Raw genomic sequence first — 23,940 nt, forward strand, 5'->3', positions numbered from 1 at the left:
AAAAATTAGCTTTTATTTTAATTTTTCTCGAAATATGTTAATTTTTTTCCTAAAATTTTTGTTCAAGTGGCCTGAAACACGTTAATGGTCTGGCGAATTTGTAATAACTTTAACATTTTTGAACCAAATTTTGTCATTTATATCTCATTACAACGATAATTACGTACCCATTTCGATTATTTTGCATTTAATTGCAAAAGTATTTATTTAGTAGCAAAATTTTTTAAATATCTGAAAAATTTGCATTTTTTCCGAATTTTGGCGATAATACAGTTTTTGGGTCATTTTGACACAAAGGAGATGCAGGGTTAACTTCCAAAAAAAATTTTCTAATATAATATTCATTAATATAAATAAATCTATACATTTCTAGAAAACAATGCAGAAATTTAACGAGTTTCACCTATTTATTCCATATAAATAGTATAATTTTGCATATATCTGAACTTTGACCTCGATGCGCGTCCAGAAATCGTTGACCGATTTGGCTCAAATTTTCAGCACTTAACTTTTAGGCCTAGTGTCACAATATTCCACCCGGCACTCTTCAAAATTTTAACAAAAAATTTTTTCCATACAACTGATTGTCACTCTAATATATATATATTAGAGTGCTCCAAGATTATATGGACGAAAAAAACTTTCTAGGTACAGGCCGTCCCCCCCTCTAGAATTGTTCTATGTATTGTAGAAACACATTGTGTAAAATATTAGGATGATAGGATAACGTTGACTGGTGGCGCAACGACGCTGAAGTTTTGAGGTGCATTTACAAGGGGAAAATATGCAATTTTTTCAGTTTTTGTAAAAATTTTGCCATTAAATAATGACTTTTACAATTTAATTTAAAAGAATCGAAATGTGAACGTAATTGTCGTTATAATAAGATATAAAAGACAAAAATTGGTGAAAAAATGTTAAAGTTATTAAAAAATCGCCAGGCCATTAACGTGTCTCAGGCCACTAGAACAAGAAATTTATGAACAAAATTAACATATTTTGAGAAATATTAAAATAAAAGCTTATTTTTACTTAAAATATATCCATATTTACTTGTATATGAGTTTTTGTCCTCGTAGGATACCGTTAACCTATTCGCAGGTATGACCAAAAAAATTTAATTTTTTTAACGGCAGTTTCAAAACTCCAATTTCAAATTTTTAAAAATTTTGTTAAACAAATTTCAGAATTTTTTGATCATCACATGGGGATTTATTGACAACATAATAGGGAATAAAAATGTGAAAAAAGTATGTCAATACCTCCTATAGTTTTTCCGTACCTGCGATATAAATTTTGCGATTTTCGAGAAAAACTAATTTTTTGGCCATATTTTGGGGAATGACCAGAATTTCATTACTGTAATGATTTTTGAGTAAAAGCTATTCAGAATAATATAGTCCAGGTAATTTTAAATATAGTCTGAAAGTTTTACTAAAATCGGAAAACTTTAACCCTTAAATCGTGAAGGTCAAAGGTCAATTTTTTCAATATTTGGAATATCTCATGGAAAGATAGCGAAATATTATATATTTTTGTGCCAATTTCGATGAAACTTAAGAAAAATATAAAATGAAGCCTAGTATTCACAATAACAGTGCAAAAATGGAAATTAACCCTTAAGAGTACTTGGGGTCAAAATTAATGTGTTTTTCGTGATTTTAAGGGTTAATTTCCATTTTTGTACTGTTATTGTGAATACTAGACTTCATTTTATATTTTTCTTAAGTTTCATCAAAATCGGCACAAAAATATATAATATTTCGCTATCTTTCCATGAGATATTCCAAATATTGAAAAAATTGACCTTTGACCTTCACGATTTAAGGGTTAAAGTTTTCCGATTTTAGTAAAACTTTCAGACTATATTTAAAATTACCTGGACTATATTATTCTGAATAGCTTTTACTCAAAAATCATTACAGTAATGAAATTCTGGTCATTCCCCAAAATATGGCCAAAAAATTAGTTTTTCTCGAAAATCGCAAATTTAACGGCAGTTTCAAAACTCCAATTTAAAATTTTTAAAAATTTTGTTAAACAAATTTCAGAATTTTTTGATCATCACATGGGGATAAAATGTTGTCAATAAATCCCCATGTGATGATCAAAAAATTCTGAAATTTGTTTAACAAAATTTTTAAAAATTTGAAATTGGAGTTTTGAAACTGCCGTTAAAAAAATTTAATTTTTTTGGTCATACCTGCGAATAGGTTAACGGTATCCTACGAGGACAAAAACTCATATACAAGTAAATATGGATATATTTTAAGTAAAAATAAGCTTTTATTTTAATATTTCTCAAAATATGTTAATTTTGTTCATAAATTTCTTGTTCTAGTGGCCTGAGACACGTTAATGGCCTGGCGATTTTTTAATAACTTTAACATTTTTTCACCAATTTTTGTCTTTTATATCTTATTATAACGACAATTACGTACACATTTCGATTCTTTTAAATTAAATTGTAAAAGTCATTACTTAATGGCAAAATTTTTACAAAAACTGAAAAAATTGCATATTTTCCCCTTGTAAATGCACCACACAACTTCAGCGTCGTTGCGCCACCAGTTAACGTTATCCTATCATCCTAATATTTTACACAATGTGTTTCTACAATACATAGAACAATTTTAGAGGGGGGGACGGTCAAAATTCGCAATTTAATTTTTTTGGAGCACTCTAATATATACAGTGGTGGCCACCAATTTAAGACAAATACTTGAATTTTTTTCATCAACTGAATTTTAAGTGCGATAGAGCCAAAATAAAAGGACCTCTAAGGGTATGAAATTTATTATTAATGTTTCTAGTTTCTGAAAATTTGTTGGAAAAATCGGTAAAACATATATGGAAAAAGATATGTGGAAATACGTTGACCCACCTCAGCGAACATCCGCTGTTAATAACATGATATGACCGAAACTAATGGAACTAAAAATACGAAATTTGGTCCGAATATTTTATAATAATTAAAATATAATGATTAAATGTGAGAAAATATGTTTATTTAAAAAAAGTTTTTTTTGGTCAAGTTGTAGAAAAATTGTATGTGTTCGTGGTGAATATGTCTGAATTGACGCAGTCGAATAAAACACACTTGTGTGTTAAAACAGACCTCATGCATACATATTTGTGGAAATATTTGAAAAAATAATTGACAATCACGTGGAATTTAGCAAACAATTTTTGTCTTAAATTCCTGGCCACCACTGTATATATAGCTATGGAACATAGCTCCCATATAATCTCTAAAATATGTCAGTATCCAAACCAAATTCAACACAAATATATATATACGCAAATCATTTCACCAAATTTTGTGACGATCGGTCAATATATAAAATATAAGGCCCACTACCGAAAATGTTGGTATTCAAATAAGATTCAACAGAAATAAGTTTCTTATCAAAAGAAAACTCGTTATAATCATATACTCGGTGTAGGGTATCATATGATAGGGCTTGCCCGTCTATATCATTTTACTTGTTTATTAAAAAGTTTTCTTTGTAGCTTTTCACAAAGATTTTTGTTATATTTTTTTCGAATGAAATTTTAAAATGAAATATAAAAAATCGAATAATGCAAATTTAAAATATTATTGGACACTTAATTAGTGAAGTTAGAAGTATACAATTTTGGCATGTGGTATTCAATATTTTCAACGCAATATTTTTTTTTTTTAAATTATTGGAAATCTAAAAGGATATTAATCGATAAAAATTTGAAAGGAAATGTTTACATCTTTTGATCCTGACAGTATAAAATAAAAATAATACGAAATATTTCACAACTCTTCTTGATCATTTGACACCAAATTTGGCATAGTAGGATAAGCATAAGTATTTTAAAACATTTTTTTGAAAAATGTGCTCCTTTGAAATTTTGAAGTCCTTTTAAAAGAAAACAGGATCACGAAATGAAATGAAAAACTGTGAACGCAGTTTGGCTCCATTTAATCTCTAGTTTCAGACTTATATCATCTGGCTCGTGTCTAATATTGAGTGTCGTACGGTGTAATATAATAGTTTGTAAATAATTATTTATTATAATGCATCTAAATTTGTAGTTTTGCAGCTCAGATTTAAAATTCTTTTTTAATGATGCTGTTAGTAGATGTAGAGCGATGTAGTTCAGAGCTTTACAACTATACTAATCTTACCTAAAACTGGCATGTGATCTTTATAATAATATCCACCTGATGTCGGTATAACGTATTTCAGGTCAACGTTTCCTTTATGTCCTAATCGATAAACATTAGTAGAGCCTGTAGTCCAAGAAACATTTGCTACACTTCTGCAAGATTCATTATCCCAACCTCGTATTTCCATAACACGTCCAGTTTTACCTGTATTGTAAATTTAAATAATTTTCTTTAAAATTTAATTTGTCGAAGTGATTTAAATAATTTTCTTTAAAATTTAATTTATTTTATTTTTCTTTAATGAAAAATTATGAGTCCAAAATTTGTCGATGTGATCACGAAGTGCTTCGATTTTAATATTAGCGTGTCATTGAAGATCATGTGTGTATGTGAGTATTTAAATATATAGCTCTCCATTCGAATGAGATATTAAAATAATTTCTGACAGAAAGTGAAAAGTAATTTTATATACACACATATATTTCTCAATCTGATTAAATTGAAATCAAGTAATAAAATTACAAGATTTAAAAACAGGTTTGAATGATATTTGTATGGTAATCATTATATACATATTTAAATTTAAGAAGTCATTTAGAATGAATTGCAATATAATATTTCTGTAGAATTCGCGAAAGTGAAATTCACTATGAACTACTAAAAAACTGTATAAAATTTTATAAAAAACTAATTTCTAAGATTATTTTTCAATAGATTTTGGATTAAGATACTAAGAGCTAGTTTCTTACTTGTCAGTTAAACTCAGCTTAACACGCTGTTATATTAATCCTGAAACATATATACAATATACAATACTATAAATTTTATAAAAAAAAGCAACCGTGTACATAACTTTTTTTGTAAATTTATCTTTCTAAAAGAAAAAGTGACATTAAAGTATATAAAATGTATATTAAAAATTATATTGATGTTAATAAAGCAAATAAAAACAAAGAGCTGCTGTGCTGAATTGTTTATTTTATTTTTCATCTGATTGTGCTTTGACATTTTATACTTAGGTTTAACTCACCAATGATGCTCAGTTAAACCTAGATTATATAGCATATATACAATAAGTGAGAAACTCAATTTTTAGTTTAATTTAGGTTTAAGCGAAGAATGTAGATTATCTTTATCCCAGAAACTAGCTCTAAGATAACAACATTATTAAACTAACGACCTTTGAAAATACAAATAAATGGTTGTCATCCTGTGTTTATTCATTCGTTCGTGACAGGGCAGATTTAACAAGGTTACTCAGTAGCAGAGCTGATTATTTTTTGTATAAAGAAAAACAAGGTCAAAGCAAAACCGATTAATGTCAAAGAAAACAGAAACAGATTTTAAAACACATTAGAAAACTTAAACAAAACAATTAATTTCTTGTATAAATGGAGTATTTTTCATAGACTTGCCATATTTCTAAGGTTTGAAAGGGTATGATTTCCGCTTTTGTTAGCTTTTGTTAGCTTTTAATGTTTTTATTCTCTATTGTACTATTGTCTTGGTATATTGTATACAAAGTTATTCCGTACAATGTACGTCGATTATCGTACCACATAGTGTATATTTTTATTATATATTTACCTTCTCCACCGTCTTGTTGTTCCCACTCCCAGTCGGGTCCCCGTACGACTTTGGCTCCAACAAATATACCCTTTAATTGTATGCGTTTTGATCCTTTCCTGGACGGAACTCGAACACTTTTGATCAAAAAATAAAGTATACTTAAATATTACTTTTTTTCAATATAAACAAATTACCCTATTGAAGTTGGTGAGGTATAACGTATAAAAGGGTGTTCCTTATCGTGCAAATCAGCTCCGTAACAGTACGAACACAAGTGATAATTACAACATTGTACACACTTAAAAATTATTCCTGCTATACCTCCTTTTGAACATCCATCACACACTACATTTGAATGTCGGACACCTTGATAAGTGAAATTTTTTAGAGTTGGCGTAAAATTTTATTAATTAAAAAATTATACATATTGATCAACTTACCTACTTGTGCATTATCTACAATTATTAAATCGTATTGATTTTGATAACCAACGCGGTAATTAGTTCTATGTCCAGAATCCCAATTAACAACAACAGTGTTCTCAGGCGAATGAATTGATCCTGAACGTCCTATTTCACAAACAGTTCCAACATGACCTTCTCCTTCGTCTGCGGAAGAGAAATAACAAAAAAAACGAAATATATAAAACCAACAATAGTATGAAACAGAAAAAAAGGAAACAATTCTATTTATAACATTTCACAGAATGATTTCAATACAATCAGTACATACATACAAATTTATGTGTACATGGATATGAAATACATTAATATAAACAAAATAAATTGTACAATTGGGGTGTTACTCTTATGTATATTTTTGTATGTAAATAAATACATTTTAACATACATACATGTAACGTTTCTTACGGAAACTTGCTTCATTCAACACATTCCCTAATATCCGGCGAGCATGTGCCTATTTTTAGTACATAAATACATATATACAATAAAATAAACCATAAATTATGTTAGTTGAGAATTGTTAATGAGTAATTAACACACATGTGTTGTGTCATTTATATGAATAAAAAATTGCTGGAGTCAAAAATAGTAAAACTATTCATTATTTATTTAAATTATCTATATATATAATATAATCTATATATATAAAAATTTTCTTCAGAAAAGCCCAGCGGTTATCACTGTACAGACAGATTTTTGATATTAGGTGTGTGGGCGGAGGGGTGTGTAAAAATCCAATTTTTACATTATACCGCTAATGCCCTATATTTCATAAAAATGGATTTGTGTATATATGTTCCGTATGGACTCAAAAATGGCAGGACCTATTTTGATGATATTTTCACGGTATCTTCAGAAAAGCCTTTTAGCTAACAGTGTAGAATCAGATTTTAATTTTCTGTCTGTAATAAACAATTTGGTTTACTCTTGCTTATAGGGTCATGAATAAGATATTTCAATACTGAATTTCTGAATTCATTGGAACCAGCCGAAATGCCACTACATGTATTAACATTGAAGGTTGATTCACCGACTTTGTCCGACACTGTATATTAAAATCGAGATCGATATGCAATATAAAACAGATGTTTTCTAAAGGCCAGCAACGCGGACCGGGTTCAGCTAGTCTATATACATATATAAAAATGGATGTTTGTAGGTGGGTATGTATGTATGTTAGTATGTATGTATGTATGTATGTATGTATGTATGTATGTATGTATGTATGTATGTATGTATGTATGTATGTATGTATGTATGTATGTATGTATGTATGTATGTATGTATGTATGTATGTATGTATGTATGTATGTATGTATGTATGTATGTATGTATGTATGTATGTATGTATGTATGTATGTATGTATGTATGTATGTATGTATGTATGTATGTATGTATGTATGTATGTATGTATGTATGTATGTTTGTATGTATGTATGTATGTATGTATGTATGTATGTATGTATGTATGTATGTATGTATGTATGTATGTATGTATGTATGTATGTATGTATGTATGTATGTATGTATGTATGTATGTATGTATGTATGTATGTATGTATGTATGTATGTATGTATGTATGTATGTATGTATGTATGTATGTATGTATGTATGTATGTATGTATGTATGTATGTATGTATGTATGTATGTATGTATGTATGTATGTATGTATGTATGTATGTATGTATGTATGTATGTATGTATGTATGTATGTATGTATGTATGTATGTATGTATGTATGTATGTATGTATGTATGTATGTATGTATGTATGTATGTATGTATGTATGTATGTATGTATGTATGTATGTATGTATGTATGTATGTATGTATGTATGTATGTATGTATGTATGTATGTATGTTTTTTTTTTTTTTATTTTACGAGATGAAATCGTCGAAAGACTCTGGCATCCAAATTACCAGGAGTGCGGGACTCTAACCACGCTAAAACACCTCGATACACTGCCCCACTCGTCCCTGTGGTACTACTGCAAAGCTATTCGTCGCAGGGTGGGAAAGGTATTATTAAACCCGATCTAAATAATGTTGAATCTCCTCTAACCTACGAAGTTCAACAAGAACCAATTTAGCAAATTCACATATAATCGTCCAGTTATACAAAGATGTCAACATTATCGGTACTATGTTCGCTGGTTCGATACTAAACCCTAGCATATTTTCCAAATTCGCCCTCCCATTTTGGAATCGTGGACAGACGAAGAAGACATGTTGGGCATCTTCCACCTCATTACCACTACAACTCGGACAAAACGGAACACTGTCATGTCCGAAACGGTGCAGGTACGCCCTAAAACAACCGTGTCCACTCAGCAATTGTGTAATATAAAAGTCCAAATCGCCATGTCCCCTATGTAACCAAGCCCTGATGTCAGGTATCAATGTATTGGTCCACCTTCCCTTATGGCTTGCCGTCCATTGCGTTTGCCATTTAGCCATACACAAATCCAGATTATTTGTTGCCGTTGCCTGTATATCGATGGGAATCAAACCGGCAATAACAAAAGCAGCTTCATCCGAGACTGTTCGAAACGCGCTGCATACACGCAGAGCATCCAGCCTATAAACAGGGGATATCATGTCCACATATGTGGAAAACCTCAATGAATTTGACCATATGGGGGATGCATATAGAATGATACTCCTTACAACGCCAGTGAGCAACTTCCTTTGAAGGTACTTAGGACCCCTTGTATTCGGCATAATCCTGGACAACGCAGCGCACGTTTTTGATGCCTTAGTACCTACGTACCGTAGAAGCGCACGTTTTTGATGCCTTAGTACCTACGTACCGTAGATGTTCCTTGAAAGACAGACGCGTATCAATCATTACCCCAAGATATTTAAGGTATTCCCTAGTTTTCTGACGACATGTGCCTTTGGCCTTACGACTGCTTATCAGAACCGCCTCTGTTTTGTGGTCAGCTAGTGTCGATCCCATGTTTGTGATGGTTTCTACCTCTATTAGTTCCTTTGCCACACACAGCAGTGCAATGTCATCTGCAAATCCAATTATCTTGACCCTCTCAGGTAAGTTTAGTCTCAGAACTCCATTGTACATCACGTTCCATAATAGTGGTCCTAGTACTGATCCTTGGGGCACACCACCCGTTATCTTATATGTTCTAGTACCAGTATCAGTGTCAGTTCCCTATTTCGGAAATAGTCCTCTATGATTGCAACTAGGTATCTTGGAGTATCCAATCGAGTTAAAGCATTAACTATATGTTCCCAATTTGCCGTATTAAAGGCGTTCTTAACGTCCAGGGTTACAACTACACAATACTCTTTCTTGCCGTTTTTCCAGCTCTTTCCTTCAATGGTTTGTGCCGCAGTTTCTACAACAACCTTAATAGCGTCTACTGTAGATCTTGACTTTCTGAAACCGTACTGATTCTCTGATAAACCACCGTTAGCTTCAACGAAGCATTCTAATCTTTTACATATTATGCTCTCCAACAGTTTCCCACAAGTGTCTATCATACAAAGCGGACGATAGGAGGAGGGGTCATCTAGTGGTTTATTATCTTTAGGCAATAGGACTAACTTTTGTCTCTTCCACATTGTTGGGAAAGTACCCTGCATCAAGCATGTATTTAACAACCTCAGAAATTGTCCTGGACAAAGTTTAACAGCCTCTTTAAGTACTGGGTTTGGGATACAATCCATACCAGGAGCTTTTTTATCCTTGAATTTTAAGATAGCTTCTTCTAGCTCGGTTATCTCAACCTGTGGGGGGTTGAAAACTTCAGTAGATACAATCTGTTCCCATGAAGACATCTTCTGTTTAGGAAAGAGATGCTCTACTATTTTGTTAAGGGCTGACTCTTCTCTAGGTGGTGATGGACCAAGGCATTTAAGTTTCTTGGTTACTAATTTATAAGCGAGACCCCAAGGGTTATTTTCGACATCGTCACATATATCAAGGAAGCACCTCCGCTTACTTCTACTTATTGCTATTTTAAGGGCTTTCCTTTTTTCCTTATACGTTTGTTGGTGTACAATATTTTCCATACGGCCACGTGATCTCGTATATTGTCTTCTGGCACGCAGACATTCCGTTCGCAGGTTAGCAATTTCATTGTTCCACCAATAAACTGGTGGCTTGTTTGCTGATTTTTTCCGCTTTATCATAGATGCATTACATGCTATTGTAATCTGGTCTATCAATTGTTTAGCCATTGATTCGGCCGAACCAATTAGTTCCATGTTCTCCATACATATAGAAAAGACTCCTTTATCAAAAGTATTTGCTTTCCATCCTGTCAACTTCTGTGTTTGTACGGTCATTGGGTGTTGCTCATCTCTGACATCTATGATTATGGCACTGTGGTCGCTATGAGTATAGAGCTCCGATACTCTCCAGTTTATTAGGCCTGCAATGCTACTACTGACAAACGTTATGTCAATGGTTGACCCACTATCTCCTCTTCTGAAAGTTTGTTCAGTTCCGGTATTCATTAGTACCATGTCCATTACGGAAAGAGCTTCCAGCAGAGCTCTTCCTCTTGCATTTGTTGATGGGCAGAACAGGGTTTCTGGTGACTGCGTCCGAGACTATGCTATCAACTATGCTTTGAAATTCCTCAATGGAGTACCTTGGTGGAATATAGCAGCTATATAGCCAAATGCCAGAAACAGTGGCTCGGGTGTATCCGCAATGTGTTATCATTGTCTCCCGTAGGGTTAACGTGCTGGTAGCCCAGATCGCTGATGTCCTAGTACTATCAGATATCCATTTCGCATTCACAATGTCCTTATATGGTTCACTCAATATTGTGATATCTATACTTAATTCACGCACAGTTTGTTTAAGCAGCTCCTGGGCTGCTTGACAGTGGTTGAGGTTCAGCTGTAGTATTCTCATTTACGAGGTCTGAGTTGCTGTAGCGCTTTTTTGTAGTATGGACAAACTGACCATCCAGTAACGTGATCACTGGTGTCGTCTGATTCATTACATCTGCAAAGCATACACGATGGTTTCTTTGTACACGTTTTGATTTTGTGGCCGGTTTCTCCACACTGTATACATTTGTCAGAGTTATCAGGACCCTTACATTTCATAGCTGTATGTCCATAATCGAGACATTTGTAGCATCTTTTCGGTGACAATTTTTCTCGAATTCATCCAATGCGTATTTTCGCGGTCTCCAAAAGTCGATTTGCTAGAGTGGCACTTAAACTGATTGTGGCAATTTGTGTACCTCCATACGCCCTTCTAAGATTCTTGATTGCATGTGGTTCCAAGGTATTAAAATCTTCAGATATGTTCCTAAGAGCGTCGTATACATCCTCATTTGTGATTACTTCATCAATATCCCTGATTTCCAAGAGAATTTCCTGGGATAATGCCTGTACTTCTGCTACCGAGCCGAGGACCTCTTTTACTGTGAGCCTAAATTCACTCGTATTCTGATGGCCGGATTTATTCAACTCCAGAAGTAGTTCACCCTTCTCCGTCTTTCTTATGTTCCTGACGTTTTGGCCCAGATCACTCAGCTTGGGATCACTTTTCACTTGCCTTATGTATGTATGTATGTATGTATGTATGTTAGTATGTATGTATGTATGTATGTATGTATGTATGTATGTATGTATGTATGTATGTATGTATGTATGTATGTATGTATGTATGTATGTATGTATGTATGTATGTATGTATGTATGTATGTATGTATGTATGTATGTATGTATGTATGTATGTATGTATGTATGTATGTATGTATGTATGTATGTATGTATGTATGTATGTATGTATGTATGTATGTATGTATGTATGTATGTATGTATGTATGTATGTATGTATGTATGTATGTATGTATGTATGTATGTATGTATGTATGTATGTATGTATGTATGTATGTATGTATGTATGTATGTATGTATGTATGTATGTATGTATGTATGTTAGTATGTTAGTATGTATGTATGTATGTATGTATGTATGTATGTATGTATGTATGTATGTATGTATGTATGTATGTATGTATGTATGTATGTATGTATGTATGTATGTATGTATGTATGTATGTATGTATGTATGTATGTATGTATGTATGTATGTATGTATGTATGTATGTATGTATGTATGTATGTATGTATGTATGTATGTATGTATGTATGTATGTATGTATGTATGTATGTATGTATGTATGTATGTATGTATGTATGTATGTATGTATGTATGTATGTATGTATGTATGTATGTATGTATGTATGTATGTATGTATGTATGTATGTATGTATGTATGTATGTATGTATGTATGTATGTATGTATGTATGTATGTATGTATGTATGTATGTATGTATGTATGTATGTATGTATGTATGTATGTATGTATGTATGTATGTATGTATGTATGTATGTATGTATGTATGTATGTATGTATGTATGTATGTATGTATGTATGTATGTATGTTCCGAATGAACTCAAAAACGGCTGGACCGATTTTGATGTAATTTTCAGGGAATCTTCAGAATAGCCTAGCGGGTAACACTGTAAAGTCGGAATGGCTGTGCAAAATCAAATTTTTATATTACACCGCTAATGACATAAAAAAATATAATTTTATAATTGTTGATCTTCAATTCTTATAGATAGTTTATTTAGTTTCCTATATATATGCTTACAAGGTCAGTGTTGCTGTTAAAAAAAATTGGAAAAACAATTTTTCTCACCAAAAAAAATTTGTTGACCAAAAAAATTTTTTTTTTCAATTCGAGAAATTCATAAATTTTTTTTTATTTCCAACGTTCAATTTCGTTGCTTAATATCATTCTAAAAATAAATGATTTGTAAAAAAGGAATACATTCCAACACATGTCCGGTACTATAGAAATTATTTTATATTATCAATCGATGATAAACAATTTTGTTTACTCTTGCAAATTAGGTGCATGAATAAATTTCCATATGAAATCTATTAAAAAAAATAAATAATATTCAAATAAAATTTGTTTTCGAAAGGGCATCTATGTCTAGAGTCGCAGAAAAGGGAAGATAACGAGAATCACGGCTTCAGCAAATATAGTTTTTCGCTCCCAAATGGCTCGATCAAGAGAAACAATCGTTGAAAGTTGCCGGGATTTTATTACAATAAGTATGATGACTACAGGAATCACAAGGATGTACTGATGTACTGATTGGCGCAATTAGCAAACATTACTTACATTGCAGCATTTTGAAGTTCACTAAGGAATCCCTGGGAATGTGCTGTTCGAACGGTAAAGATATTCTGCCATTGAGCCGTCTGAGCTGCTTCTAAGTTACATTTCCGGCGTCAATCCTATTTCCAAACACTTCCTTCAAAATATCCAAAAGTGCAACTCATGCTTTCAATGCTCTAGGTCAAATGTACCACAGAATTAGATCATTGCTCCCGCTTCCCAATGACGATACGAAGTTCCTTCGTATTTATTTCACTGGAAATGATGCGTGTACATTTGATGCAATACCCTTCTGCCGAAACTTTCTCAAAACAATTGTCGGGCATCGGAAATGAAAAAATTCCAATTGATCCCTCCACAAATGAGATTTCATTTCCGGACTTCTGCCAAATGCAAATGAAATTTCAAGACGTTGTCGACAAAGTATTCCCAAGTCTTACAACCAACTACAACAATTCGGATTGGCTGTGGGATCATGCACTTTTAGAACCAACAAATTATGATGTTAACAAGCTCAATAAGCATATACAATTGAAACTGCTTGGCGAAACAATAAAATACAAAAAGATTGACACAGTAATGAACGAAGAACAAGACGTCGATTATCCTACTGAATTTTTGAATTCATTGAAACCAGCCGGAATGCCACCACATGTATTAATATTGAAGGTTGGATCACCGACTTTGTCCGTCACTGTATATTAAAATCAAGATGCAATATAAAACAGATATTTTCTAAAGGCCAGTAACGCGGACCGGGTTCAGCTAGTGTATATATATAAAAATGGATGTTTGTATGTGGGTATGTATGTATGTATGTTCTGATTGAACTCAAAAACGGCTAGACCGATTTTGATGAAATTTTCAGGCAATCTTCAGAATAGCCTAGCGGGTAACACTATAAATTCAGATTTTTGATATTCGGTCTGTGCGCGGAGGGTCGTGTAAAAATCCAGTTTTTACATTATACCGCTAATGCCCAATCTATATATATATAAAAATCTATATCTATATATATAAAAGTGAATGTGTGTCTATATGTATATTTGTTGGTTTGACGTCTATAGACGGCTAACCAGATTTGCTTGAAATTTTGACTGTATGTTTTTCTATATCTGGAAGGAACAATAGGATTAGTGTTTATAAATCGGTTAACCGGTTAACCGAAAAACCGGTTTTTCTTCGAAATCTCGTTTTTTTGCGAACCGGTTAATTTAAAATGTTGATTTTCGGTTAACCGGTTTATCCGATTTTTATCACTCGGTTAACCGGTTTTTAAAATTAAGGTCTATAATTAGGAAATCTCATGGTTTTGTGCATTTTTTATATTCATTGTACACACATTATTGGTCTGATTTGAAACATAAACCACTTTCCAATACAAACCTATTTAGATTGATATTTTTAAAAATTACAATGATTCAAAATAGTAGAGGATGATGAGTTTATTAAAAACTTTTTCAGAATAAATTGCACATAATGAAACTATTAAAAATTAAATTCCGCATAATAATGAATCATTATAAACTTAGTGATGATTTTACCAAACGTTAATTTGAATTTGATGTGCATACCTTCTTTCAATCAATTCGTTAGCTTAGTGTACGAAGTCCTTTTCAGAAATATTACAGAAGAGACAAAAAACGTTCTAGTTTTATTATTTACATATTTGATATGATTTATAATGACAAATAAGCACAGCTAAGAAGAAGTGCGTCTGCATCTTATAGGTCCTTTTTTGGGATTTGTAATATTTTCTGTTTCATATCAGAAAGTCGAGGTGATAATAAATTTCAAAATTGTCAAATATTTAATTAAAAAATTAATTTACATTTTTTGGTTGAAATTTAATGAATAAACCAATAATTAAAGCAACTATTATATAGTTGGTAACATATTTCTACTCAATTCCATTTGACTGAGACAATAATTTTGAAATTTTTACAAAATAAAATGGACTTAGCACTTTACTATATTCATAGTTATTTAATATTAACCATTTCTGACTACTAAAAACTAAAAATTTTAAAGCCGTATATACTTTATTGGACATTTTATGTTTTCTACACATATATGACGGTTAACCGGTTTAACCGGTTTTTTCCATGTCGGTTAACCGAAAAACCGGTTTTCTAAAAAAGGCCAATTTTCGGTTAACCGACAAATCGGTTTTGTAAAAAGTCGGTTTTTTATAAACACTAAATAGGATACTTTTTGTTTTTAATTTTCAAGTGGGCGTGGTACCTCCCATACAAAGTTAATATTAAATATCAAATATTTTGGAAATTATAATAGCTATAGTCCTCAAATTTTGCATGAGCAATTCCACTGTTTGTTAAAATATTTGCGGCAAAAATGGGAGTAGTAGCCACAGAGGGCGTGGCACCTCCCATATGATGATAATTAAAAAAAATGTATATATGGGAAACAATAAGATATATGGTACGGTTATTCTACCATCAATATTAATATTTAGGACAAGAATGGGCGGACTATCAATAGTGGGCGTGGCACATCCCATACAAACTAAATACTATGTGTATAATTTTGATATGTAAAGCAATGAAACTTTGTATGAATTACATATTTAGGCCAAAAATGGGCAAACTCGCAAAAGTGGGCGTGGCACCTTCCATAGATATAATGACAAATTATATATAGGGGAAGCTATAGCAGCTCTCAATATTAATTTTTAGTACAGAAGTGCGCGGACTACCAACAATATTAAGTAAATGTTAAAATTTGTATACATTTGAAACCCTTATATATGGGGCATTTCACGTCAAGTGAACCAACTTTTGAAATCGATGTCTTCCGATCGCGATGAAATTTGCACCAATGTTAGTTCTATTGGATAGTAATTCGGACACCATTTTTCAACAAGATCGGTCAAGAACTCTCTGAGTTATAGGAGGTAAAAATTTGACATTTTGGCCAAACAGGTGTTTTTTTTTATCCATATAACTTATTACCTATTGTTCTTAGCAAAATGTGTCCCAAATAGTTTAGATAGCTATTTATGCAATCTTTCGAAAAAAAAATTAAAAAAATTTAATAAAATATTTTTGATTTTTTTTTTAAATCAAAAATATTTTTGACTTTTTTTTTCAAAATGGGCCCTTTTTATTTTTTTTAAGAAAGCTTAGGTCTTTTCCTAAGCGACCTATATGGTCGCTTAGTGGAATGCCAGTGGGATATCTATCAAAAAAAATATTTTGTAACTCAAGATTTAAAATTTTTGAATTTGTTTGCAAAATCAAAAACTTTGTTGACTTTTTTTTAAAAAATGGACCCATTTTTTAATTTTTTTTTTTTGCTCAGAAGAAAGCTTATGTGTTTTCTTTTAACACCCTTTTTGTTGCTTAGTGGGATGCGAGTGGGATATCTATAAAAAAAATGTTTTGTAACTCAAGACATACAATTTTTTACTTTTTTTTGAAAAATCAAAAACCTTTTTGACTTTTTTTTCCAAAATGGACACTTTTTTATTAATTTTTTTTTCTCAAAAGAAAGCTTAGGTCTTTTCCTTTAAAACCTTTTTGGTCGCTTAGTGGGATGCGAGTGGGATATCTATCAAAATAAATGTTTTGTAACTCAAGACAAAGGTTTTTAAATTTGCACTATTTTAATTTTTTTCATATTTGTGTGTAAACCTTAAAAATTAAACTTACACAGAGAAACTAGACACATTAGCCTTTCCGATGGTATGTAACATACCCAACTAAAATTTCATATCCTCGATACTGTAATACCCATAATATGTTAACCTCAGGAATAAAAATCACTTTTTTTCTATGGAAATGTTGAATAATTTAATTTTGTTATTTATTTGTAATAATAATTAATTTAATATATAATAATAATAATAATAAAAAGATGAATAATTTAGTAAAATTTAATCTTAATCACAATAGATCAATTTATATAATAACTATTTTTACACTTAATTTATGAAGTTTTTAAATTTTCAAATATCCATACTTTTATCCTCCTTATTTGTCACCTTTATTAGCAGCTTTTTCTTTGTCAATCCTTTCTTGGCGTTATTAGATTCAGCTACTGATTTCGCTGCTGGCTTCTTTTTTGGCTTTGGAAAGAAATCGCACTGAGTAGATGCAGAAAACTTTTTTAATTTGAGTCTTCCATCGACAAGCGGTATGAAAGCATGTTATTGAGCAGTGCCATCGATTGTTACCGCAGCATCGAATCTGCTCTTTAGTGTTTTCAATGTTTCCTCATGATCCTCTTTGCTACTAAAAACTATTTTAGTTTCTTTACAATAATTCTTTGCCCAATGGAATAAAGCAGTCGCATCTAAGATGCGATCTTGATGAGAGCACTGGAGGCTATACTTCGCTGCATTTCTTTTGAGGTTTGCTCCAATACCATCACATGCTCCTTTAAAATGAGCAGTAGGATGAAAATGCCACTCAGCTGGCATTCCAAAATCTTTTTCATGAGCTGTAAGATTTGCGAAGCTACTTTTGTTTTTAAAATGTTGACGAGCTCCGTCCGAAACGTAGTATACCTTTTCTACTGTAAATTTTGATTTTAGATAATTTAGTATTATCTTCTGGTACTCATAAACTGCAACGGTGTCATGTTTTAAATCGTCGGATATGATTGCCATACTTTTGTGTTCCAGGTTTTCTTCTTTCATGTAGTAAATAACTACTGTGAATATAGTTGCTTGGTCGTTATTGAAGTGGAATGCTTATATGGAATCCTGAAGAACATATTTATAGTTCTCTGCGAAATCAAATGAAATAATGAATTCTCCAGACTTCAAATGTGTTTTCAAGTCCTTGAAGAATGACCACTGCTCTTTGACTAAAAAGTCATGGGTTCTCAAATTTAGCAATCCTTCTTCCACAAAATCATCCACATTTAAAATTATGGTTTTCAGTGTGCATCTTTCAGTCTGAAGCCAAGATTCAAATTTTAACTCCTCAATACATTCTCGATCAAAAGAGTTGATTAAATTTTCTTTGATGGATGTGGTTTCCGGGCAATTCGAACATTCACCTAAGTGGCAAGAAGTTGTAGCATTAGGGCACATAGTCAATTTAAGGCAATCGCGGTAATGGTGTAAATCTTCTGATGAATCATCTTTTAAGTAATTTAAGTTGATTTCCTTCAACATCAATTTAACATTTTCATGGTAAATACAAACACATACTGTGTGAGTTCCGCTGCTTCCTGCCAAAACGCAATGTTTTGGCCTCAGTTGTGTAAATTTTGTGAATCCAATTTTGACATCCTCGTATTCAGATTGAAATGTTGCGAATAATTCATTCAGGTTACAGAGAACCATTCTCTTCTGCATTTGAACTTTCTTGCCATCGATTCGTACAGACATCAAGTCTTTCATCCCTGGCATCAGGCGACCCATATCATCCCGCTGATAAAACTGAGTTATTAGAGATTTATTATCGCACTCCAAAGATTTTCCCTTCTTTTTGTTTGGGAGTGTGAGAATCCCAAGCTCAGCAACCAATTGTTTAGCAATTCTTGCTTTTCGTTGAGACGTTCCAAACTCAGTCATTGTTTTTGCAGAACTCCATGTTCTTGGAGCAAGCGTGAGAAGTTGAATTCTTTCAGCTTCACTCTGTGACGTTTTGTATTTCTCTTTTATTTGTTTAAGAACTTCTACTGCATCCTTATGGTATTGGTTTCGACACTCATTCGTTGAATTTGAAAAGTTAGAATAACCATCATCATCAACAGTTCTGTCTTCATTCTCGGAATTACTTTTGTCTTCATCTGGAATAACTTCAACGCAAGGCTCATTACTATTCAAATTCGGTAATTCGTTCAACTTTCCGAGCTCTTTCCTGCATGATCCACAAATTTTCAATCGTTTTGACAGCGTAGGGAATTTTTTTAATAAGCCGTCGGAAATATTTCGCATATCTGATGATCTGTGCTTCATTTTGTTAAAGGGATTAAAACAAAAAGACAAATAAATTTCATGTTCAACCTTAGCCTTTTTAGAAGTCGTAGACATTTTGAATTTTGTAAGTATTTATGTAAATAATACACGTCTTAACTTTAACGCTGTTTCTAAAAAACTGATTTCCGTATGTCTTCAGAATGACAATAAATAGTTTTTTAAGATCATATAGGTAGTACGTTTTAATGAATGAGTCTAAAATCTTTTATTAGGTTCAAGAAGGGCTTACATACTAAAGTACCTAGTTTAACCAAATGTTACAAATAATAATAAAAATAAACCACCATATAAATAACCTACCTGTCAACTTCTACCTCTCCACCCACTTCTTAAAGTCAAATGTCTTAAAATAATAAATAAACTGGTACTTCGGAGAAGGGCCATATTTCCACTTGATTCCAAAAATTTGTTTCTGGGGCACGTGATATTTTAACAATGAAAATCACGTGCGCTGAAAACTACCTCTAGGATTGACTAAAAAAGCCGCAAGATACAAAACTCAGACAAATTTTGTGGGTGGAAAATTAATAGCTGTCGGCCTCATATTGCACCCCTCCAGTGGCTATTATCGGTCAGTTGTTGTGGTTTTTATTTTTAAGGTTTTAGAAACACTTACACACAAATATGAAAAAAATCAATTTAAAAACATTTGTCTTGAGTTACAAAACATTTATTTTGATAGATATCCCACTCGCATCCCACTAAGCGACCATATAGGTCGCTTAGAAAAAGATCTAAGCTTTCTTAAAAAAAAGTCAAAAATATTTTTGATTTAAAAAAAAAAATCAAAAATATTTTATTAAGTTTTTTTAATTTTTTTTTTCGAAAGATTGCATAAATAGCTATCTAAACTATTTGGGACACATTTTGCTAAGAACAATAGGTAATAAGTTATATGGATAAAAAAAACACCTGTTTGGCCAAAATGTCAAATTTTGACCTCCTATAACTCAGAGAGTTCTTGACCGATCTTGTTGAAAAATGGTGTCCGAATTACTATCCAATAGAACTAACATTGGTGCAAATTTCATCGCGATCGGAAGACATCGATTTCAAAAGTTGGTTCACTTGACGTGAAATGCCCCATATATATAAAAGTCAATGTGTGTTTTTTTGTATGTATGATTGTTTGCGTATTTGTAGTGGCACTCGACTTACAGTAAGGCAATTAATGAACAATTTAATAGGAGCAACCGAATTACAACTTCGGAAATGCCATTTGATTTTATTCGATTGCAATTTCCTATTTGCTTAGTATTTGCAATGGCAACTGATAAAAATTTGCGGACTAAATCTAGAAAATCCATGTTTTTCACATGAACAGAAACTAATTTCAAATAGACTAACCCCCATTTTCTCAATATCTGGTTATCGTTTTTCGTAATGATAAACCTCCAATTAACATTTTTTTTGTAGAGAACCGTATGTGTGTGAAGATAAATATGCCGAGTTAAATATGTTTTTCAAAAATATCGCATGCGATAAAAAAAGTACTCAAAATGTTAAATAGACATATGTGCGTAAAATTTTAAGACTTTTAATACTATTTTACGAAAAAATACATTTCTTACAGTAAATCTATAACTTCTATAAACATTTTGTTCATAATTTCTTTGTAAAAAATTATATTCATGCTTGAAAATTTGACAGTAAAAATTTCTCAAAAATGAGTTCTCTGAGGGATCTGGACTCTGTGACCAAATGCTACTTCCTCAAGGAATAAAACCTAGTGGGGAATGAAGGTATTGAATAGTGCTATCAAACTGAATTAACCGTTTTTCCCAATTGTATTTGTGAAAAATTATATTTAAGGGAAGAAAAAGGGAAATAGTACAAAATGATCATACATGAGTTCTTTGAGGGATGTGGACACTGTGACCAAATAATATTTCCTCAAGGAATAAAACCTAGTGGGGAATGAAGGTAATGAATAGTGCAATCAAACTGCATTAACTGTTTTTCCCAATTGTATTTGTGAAAAATTATATTCAAACTAAAAATAAGGGAAATAGTACAAAATTCTCATATATGAGTTCTGTGAGGGATGTAACCAAATCCTACTTCCTCAAGGAATAAAACTGAATTAACCGTTTTTCCCAATTGTATTTGTGAAAAATTATATTTAAGGGAAGAAAAAGGGAAATAGTACAAAATGATCATACATGAGTTCTTTGAGGGATGTGGACTAGAGTGCTCCAAAAAAATAAAATTGCGAATTTTGACCGTCCCCCCCTCTAGAATTATTCTATGTATTGTAGAAACACATTGTGTAAAATATTAGGATGATATGATAACGTTAACTGGTGGCGCAACGACGCTGAAGTTTTGAGGTGCATTTACAAGGGGAAAATATGCAATTTTTTCAGTTTTTGTAAAAATTTTGCCATTAAATAATGACTTTTACAATTCAATTTAAAAGAATCGAAATGTGTACGTAATTGTCTTTATAATAAGATATAAAAGACAAAAATTGGTGAAAAAATGTTAAAGTTATTAAAAAATCGCCAGCCCATTAACGTGTCTCAGGCCACTAGAACAAGAAATTTATGAACAAAATTAACATATTTTGAGAAATATTAAAATGAAAGCTTATTTTTACTTAACATATATTAATATTTACTTGTATATGAGTTTTTGTCCTCGTAGGATACCGCTAACTTATTCGCAGGTATGACGAAAAAAATAAAAATTTTTTAACGATTTTCGAGAAAAACTAATTTTGAAACTGCAAAACTCCAATTTCAAATTTTTAAAAATTTTGTTAAACAAATTTCAGAATTTTTTGATCATCACATGGGGATTTATTGACAACATAATAGGGAATAAAAATGTGAAAAAAGTATGTCAATACCTCCTATAGTTTTTCCGTACCTGCGATATAAATTTTGCGATTTTCGAGAAAAACTAATTTTTTGGCCATATTTTGGGGAATGATCAGAATTTCCTTACTGTAATGATTTTTAAGTAAAAGCTATTCAGAATAATATAGTCCAGGTTATTTTAAATATAGTCTGAAAGTTTTACTAAAATCGGAAAACTTTAACCCTTAAATCGTGAAGTTCAAAGGTCAATTTTTTCAATATTTGGAATTTCGCGTAGAAAGAAAGCGAAATATTATATATTTTTGGGCCGATTTTGATGAAACTTACGAAAAATATAAAATGGAGTCTAGTATTCACAATAACAGTACAAAAATGGAAATTAACCCTTAAGAGTACTTTAGGCCAAAATGACTGTTTTTCGTGATTTTAAAAGTTGAGGGTCATTTGGACCCCAAGTGCTGTTAAGGGTTAATTTCCATTTTTGTACTGTTATTGTGAATACTAAACTTCATTTTATATTTTTCTTAAGTTTCATCAAAATCGGCCCAAAAATATATAATATTTCGCTATCTTTCCATGAGAAATTCCAAATATTGAAAAAATTGAGCTTTGACCTTCACGATTTAAGGGTTAAAGTTTTCCGATTTTAGTAAAACTTTCAGACTATATTTAAAATTACCTGGACTATATTATTCTGAATAGCTTTTACTTAAAAATCATTACAGTAAGGAAATTCTGGTCATTCCCCAAAATATGGCCAAAAAATTAGTTTTTCTCGAAAATCGCAAAATTTATATAGCAGGTACGGAAAAACTATAGGAGGTATTGACATACTTTTTTCACATTTTTATTCCCTATTATGTTGTCAATAAATCCCCATGTGATGATCAAAAAATTCTGAAATTTGTTTAACAAAATTTTTAAAAATTTGAAATTGGAGTTTTGAAACTGCCGTTAAAAAAATTTAATTTTTTTGGTCATACCTACGAATAGGTTAACGGCATCCTACGAGGACAAACACTCATATACAAGTCAATATGGATATATTTTAAGTAAAAATAAGCTTTTATTTTAATATTTCTCAAAATATGTTAATTTTGTTCATAAATTTCTTGTTCTAGTGGCCTGAGACACGTTAATGGGCTGGCGATTTTATAATAACTTTAACATTTTTTCACCAATTTTTGTCTTTCTTTATCTTATTATAACGACAATTACGTACACATTTCGATTCTTTTAAATTAAATTGTAAAAGTCATTATTTAATGGCAAAATTTTTACAAAAACTGAAAAAATTGCATATTTTCCCCTTGTAAATGCACCTCAAAACTTCAGCGTCGTTGCGCCACCAGTTAACGTTATCCTATCATCCTAATATTTTACACAACGTGTTTCTACAATACATAGAACAATTCTAGAGGGGGGGACGGCCTGTACCTAGAAAGTTTTTTTCGTCCATACAATCTTGGAGCACTCTAATGTGGACACTGTGACCAAATAATATTTCCTCAAGGAATAAAACCTAGTGGGGAATGAAGGTAATGAATAGTGCTATCAAACTGCATTAACTGTTTTTCCCAATTGTATTTGTGAAAAATTATATTCAAACAAAAAATAAGGGAAATAGTACAAAATTCTCATATATAAGTTCTGTGAGGGATGTGGCCACTGTTACCAAATCCTACTTCCTCAAGGAATAAAACATAGTGGGAAATGAAGGTAATGAATAGTGCTATCAAACTGCATTAACGGTTTTTCCCAATTGTATTTGTGAAAAATTATATTTAAGGGAAGAAAA

The 23,940-nt window shown here is 31.6% G+C and overlaps 1 protein-coding gene across 1 annotated transcript in view; it reads right to left on the reverse strand.

Moving 5' to 3' along the window:
* mib2 (mind bomb 2) overlaps positions 1-23,940 on the reverse strand; it is a 205,748-nt gene that overhangs the window by 67,992 nt on the left and 113,816 nt on the right. The window contains exons 3-6 of the mRNA XM_065499485.1: positions 6,154-6,321; positions 5,908-6,079; positions 5,732-5,847; positions 4,163-4,348 (exon numbers count right to left, since the gene is read on the reverse strand). Of these exons, the coding sequence (XP_065355557.1) occupies positions 4,163-4,348; positions 5,732-5,847; positions 5,908-6,079; positions 6,154-6,321 (642 nt within the window). The remainder of the gene's footprint in view (positions 1-4,162; positions 4,349-5,731; positions 5,848-5,907; positions 6,080-6,153; positions 6,322-23,940) is intronic.

This window comes from Calliphora vicina, chromosome 2 (assembly GCF_958450345.1).
Source record: "Calliphora vicina chromosome 2, idCalVici1.1, whole genome shotgun sequence".
Lineage (NCBI taxonomy): Eukaryota > Metazoa > Arthropoda > Insecta > Diptera > Calliphoridae > Calliphora > Calliphora vicina.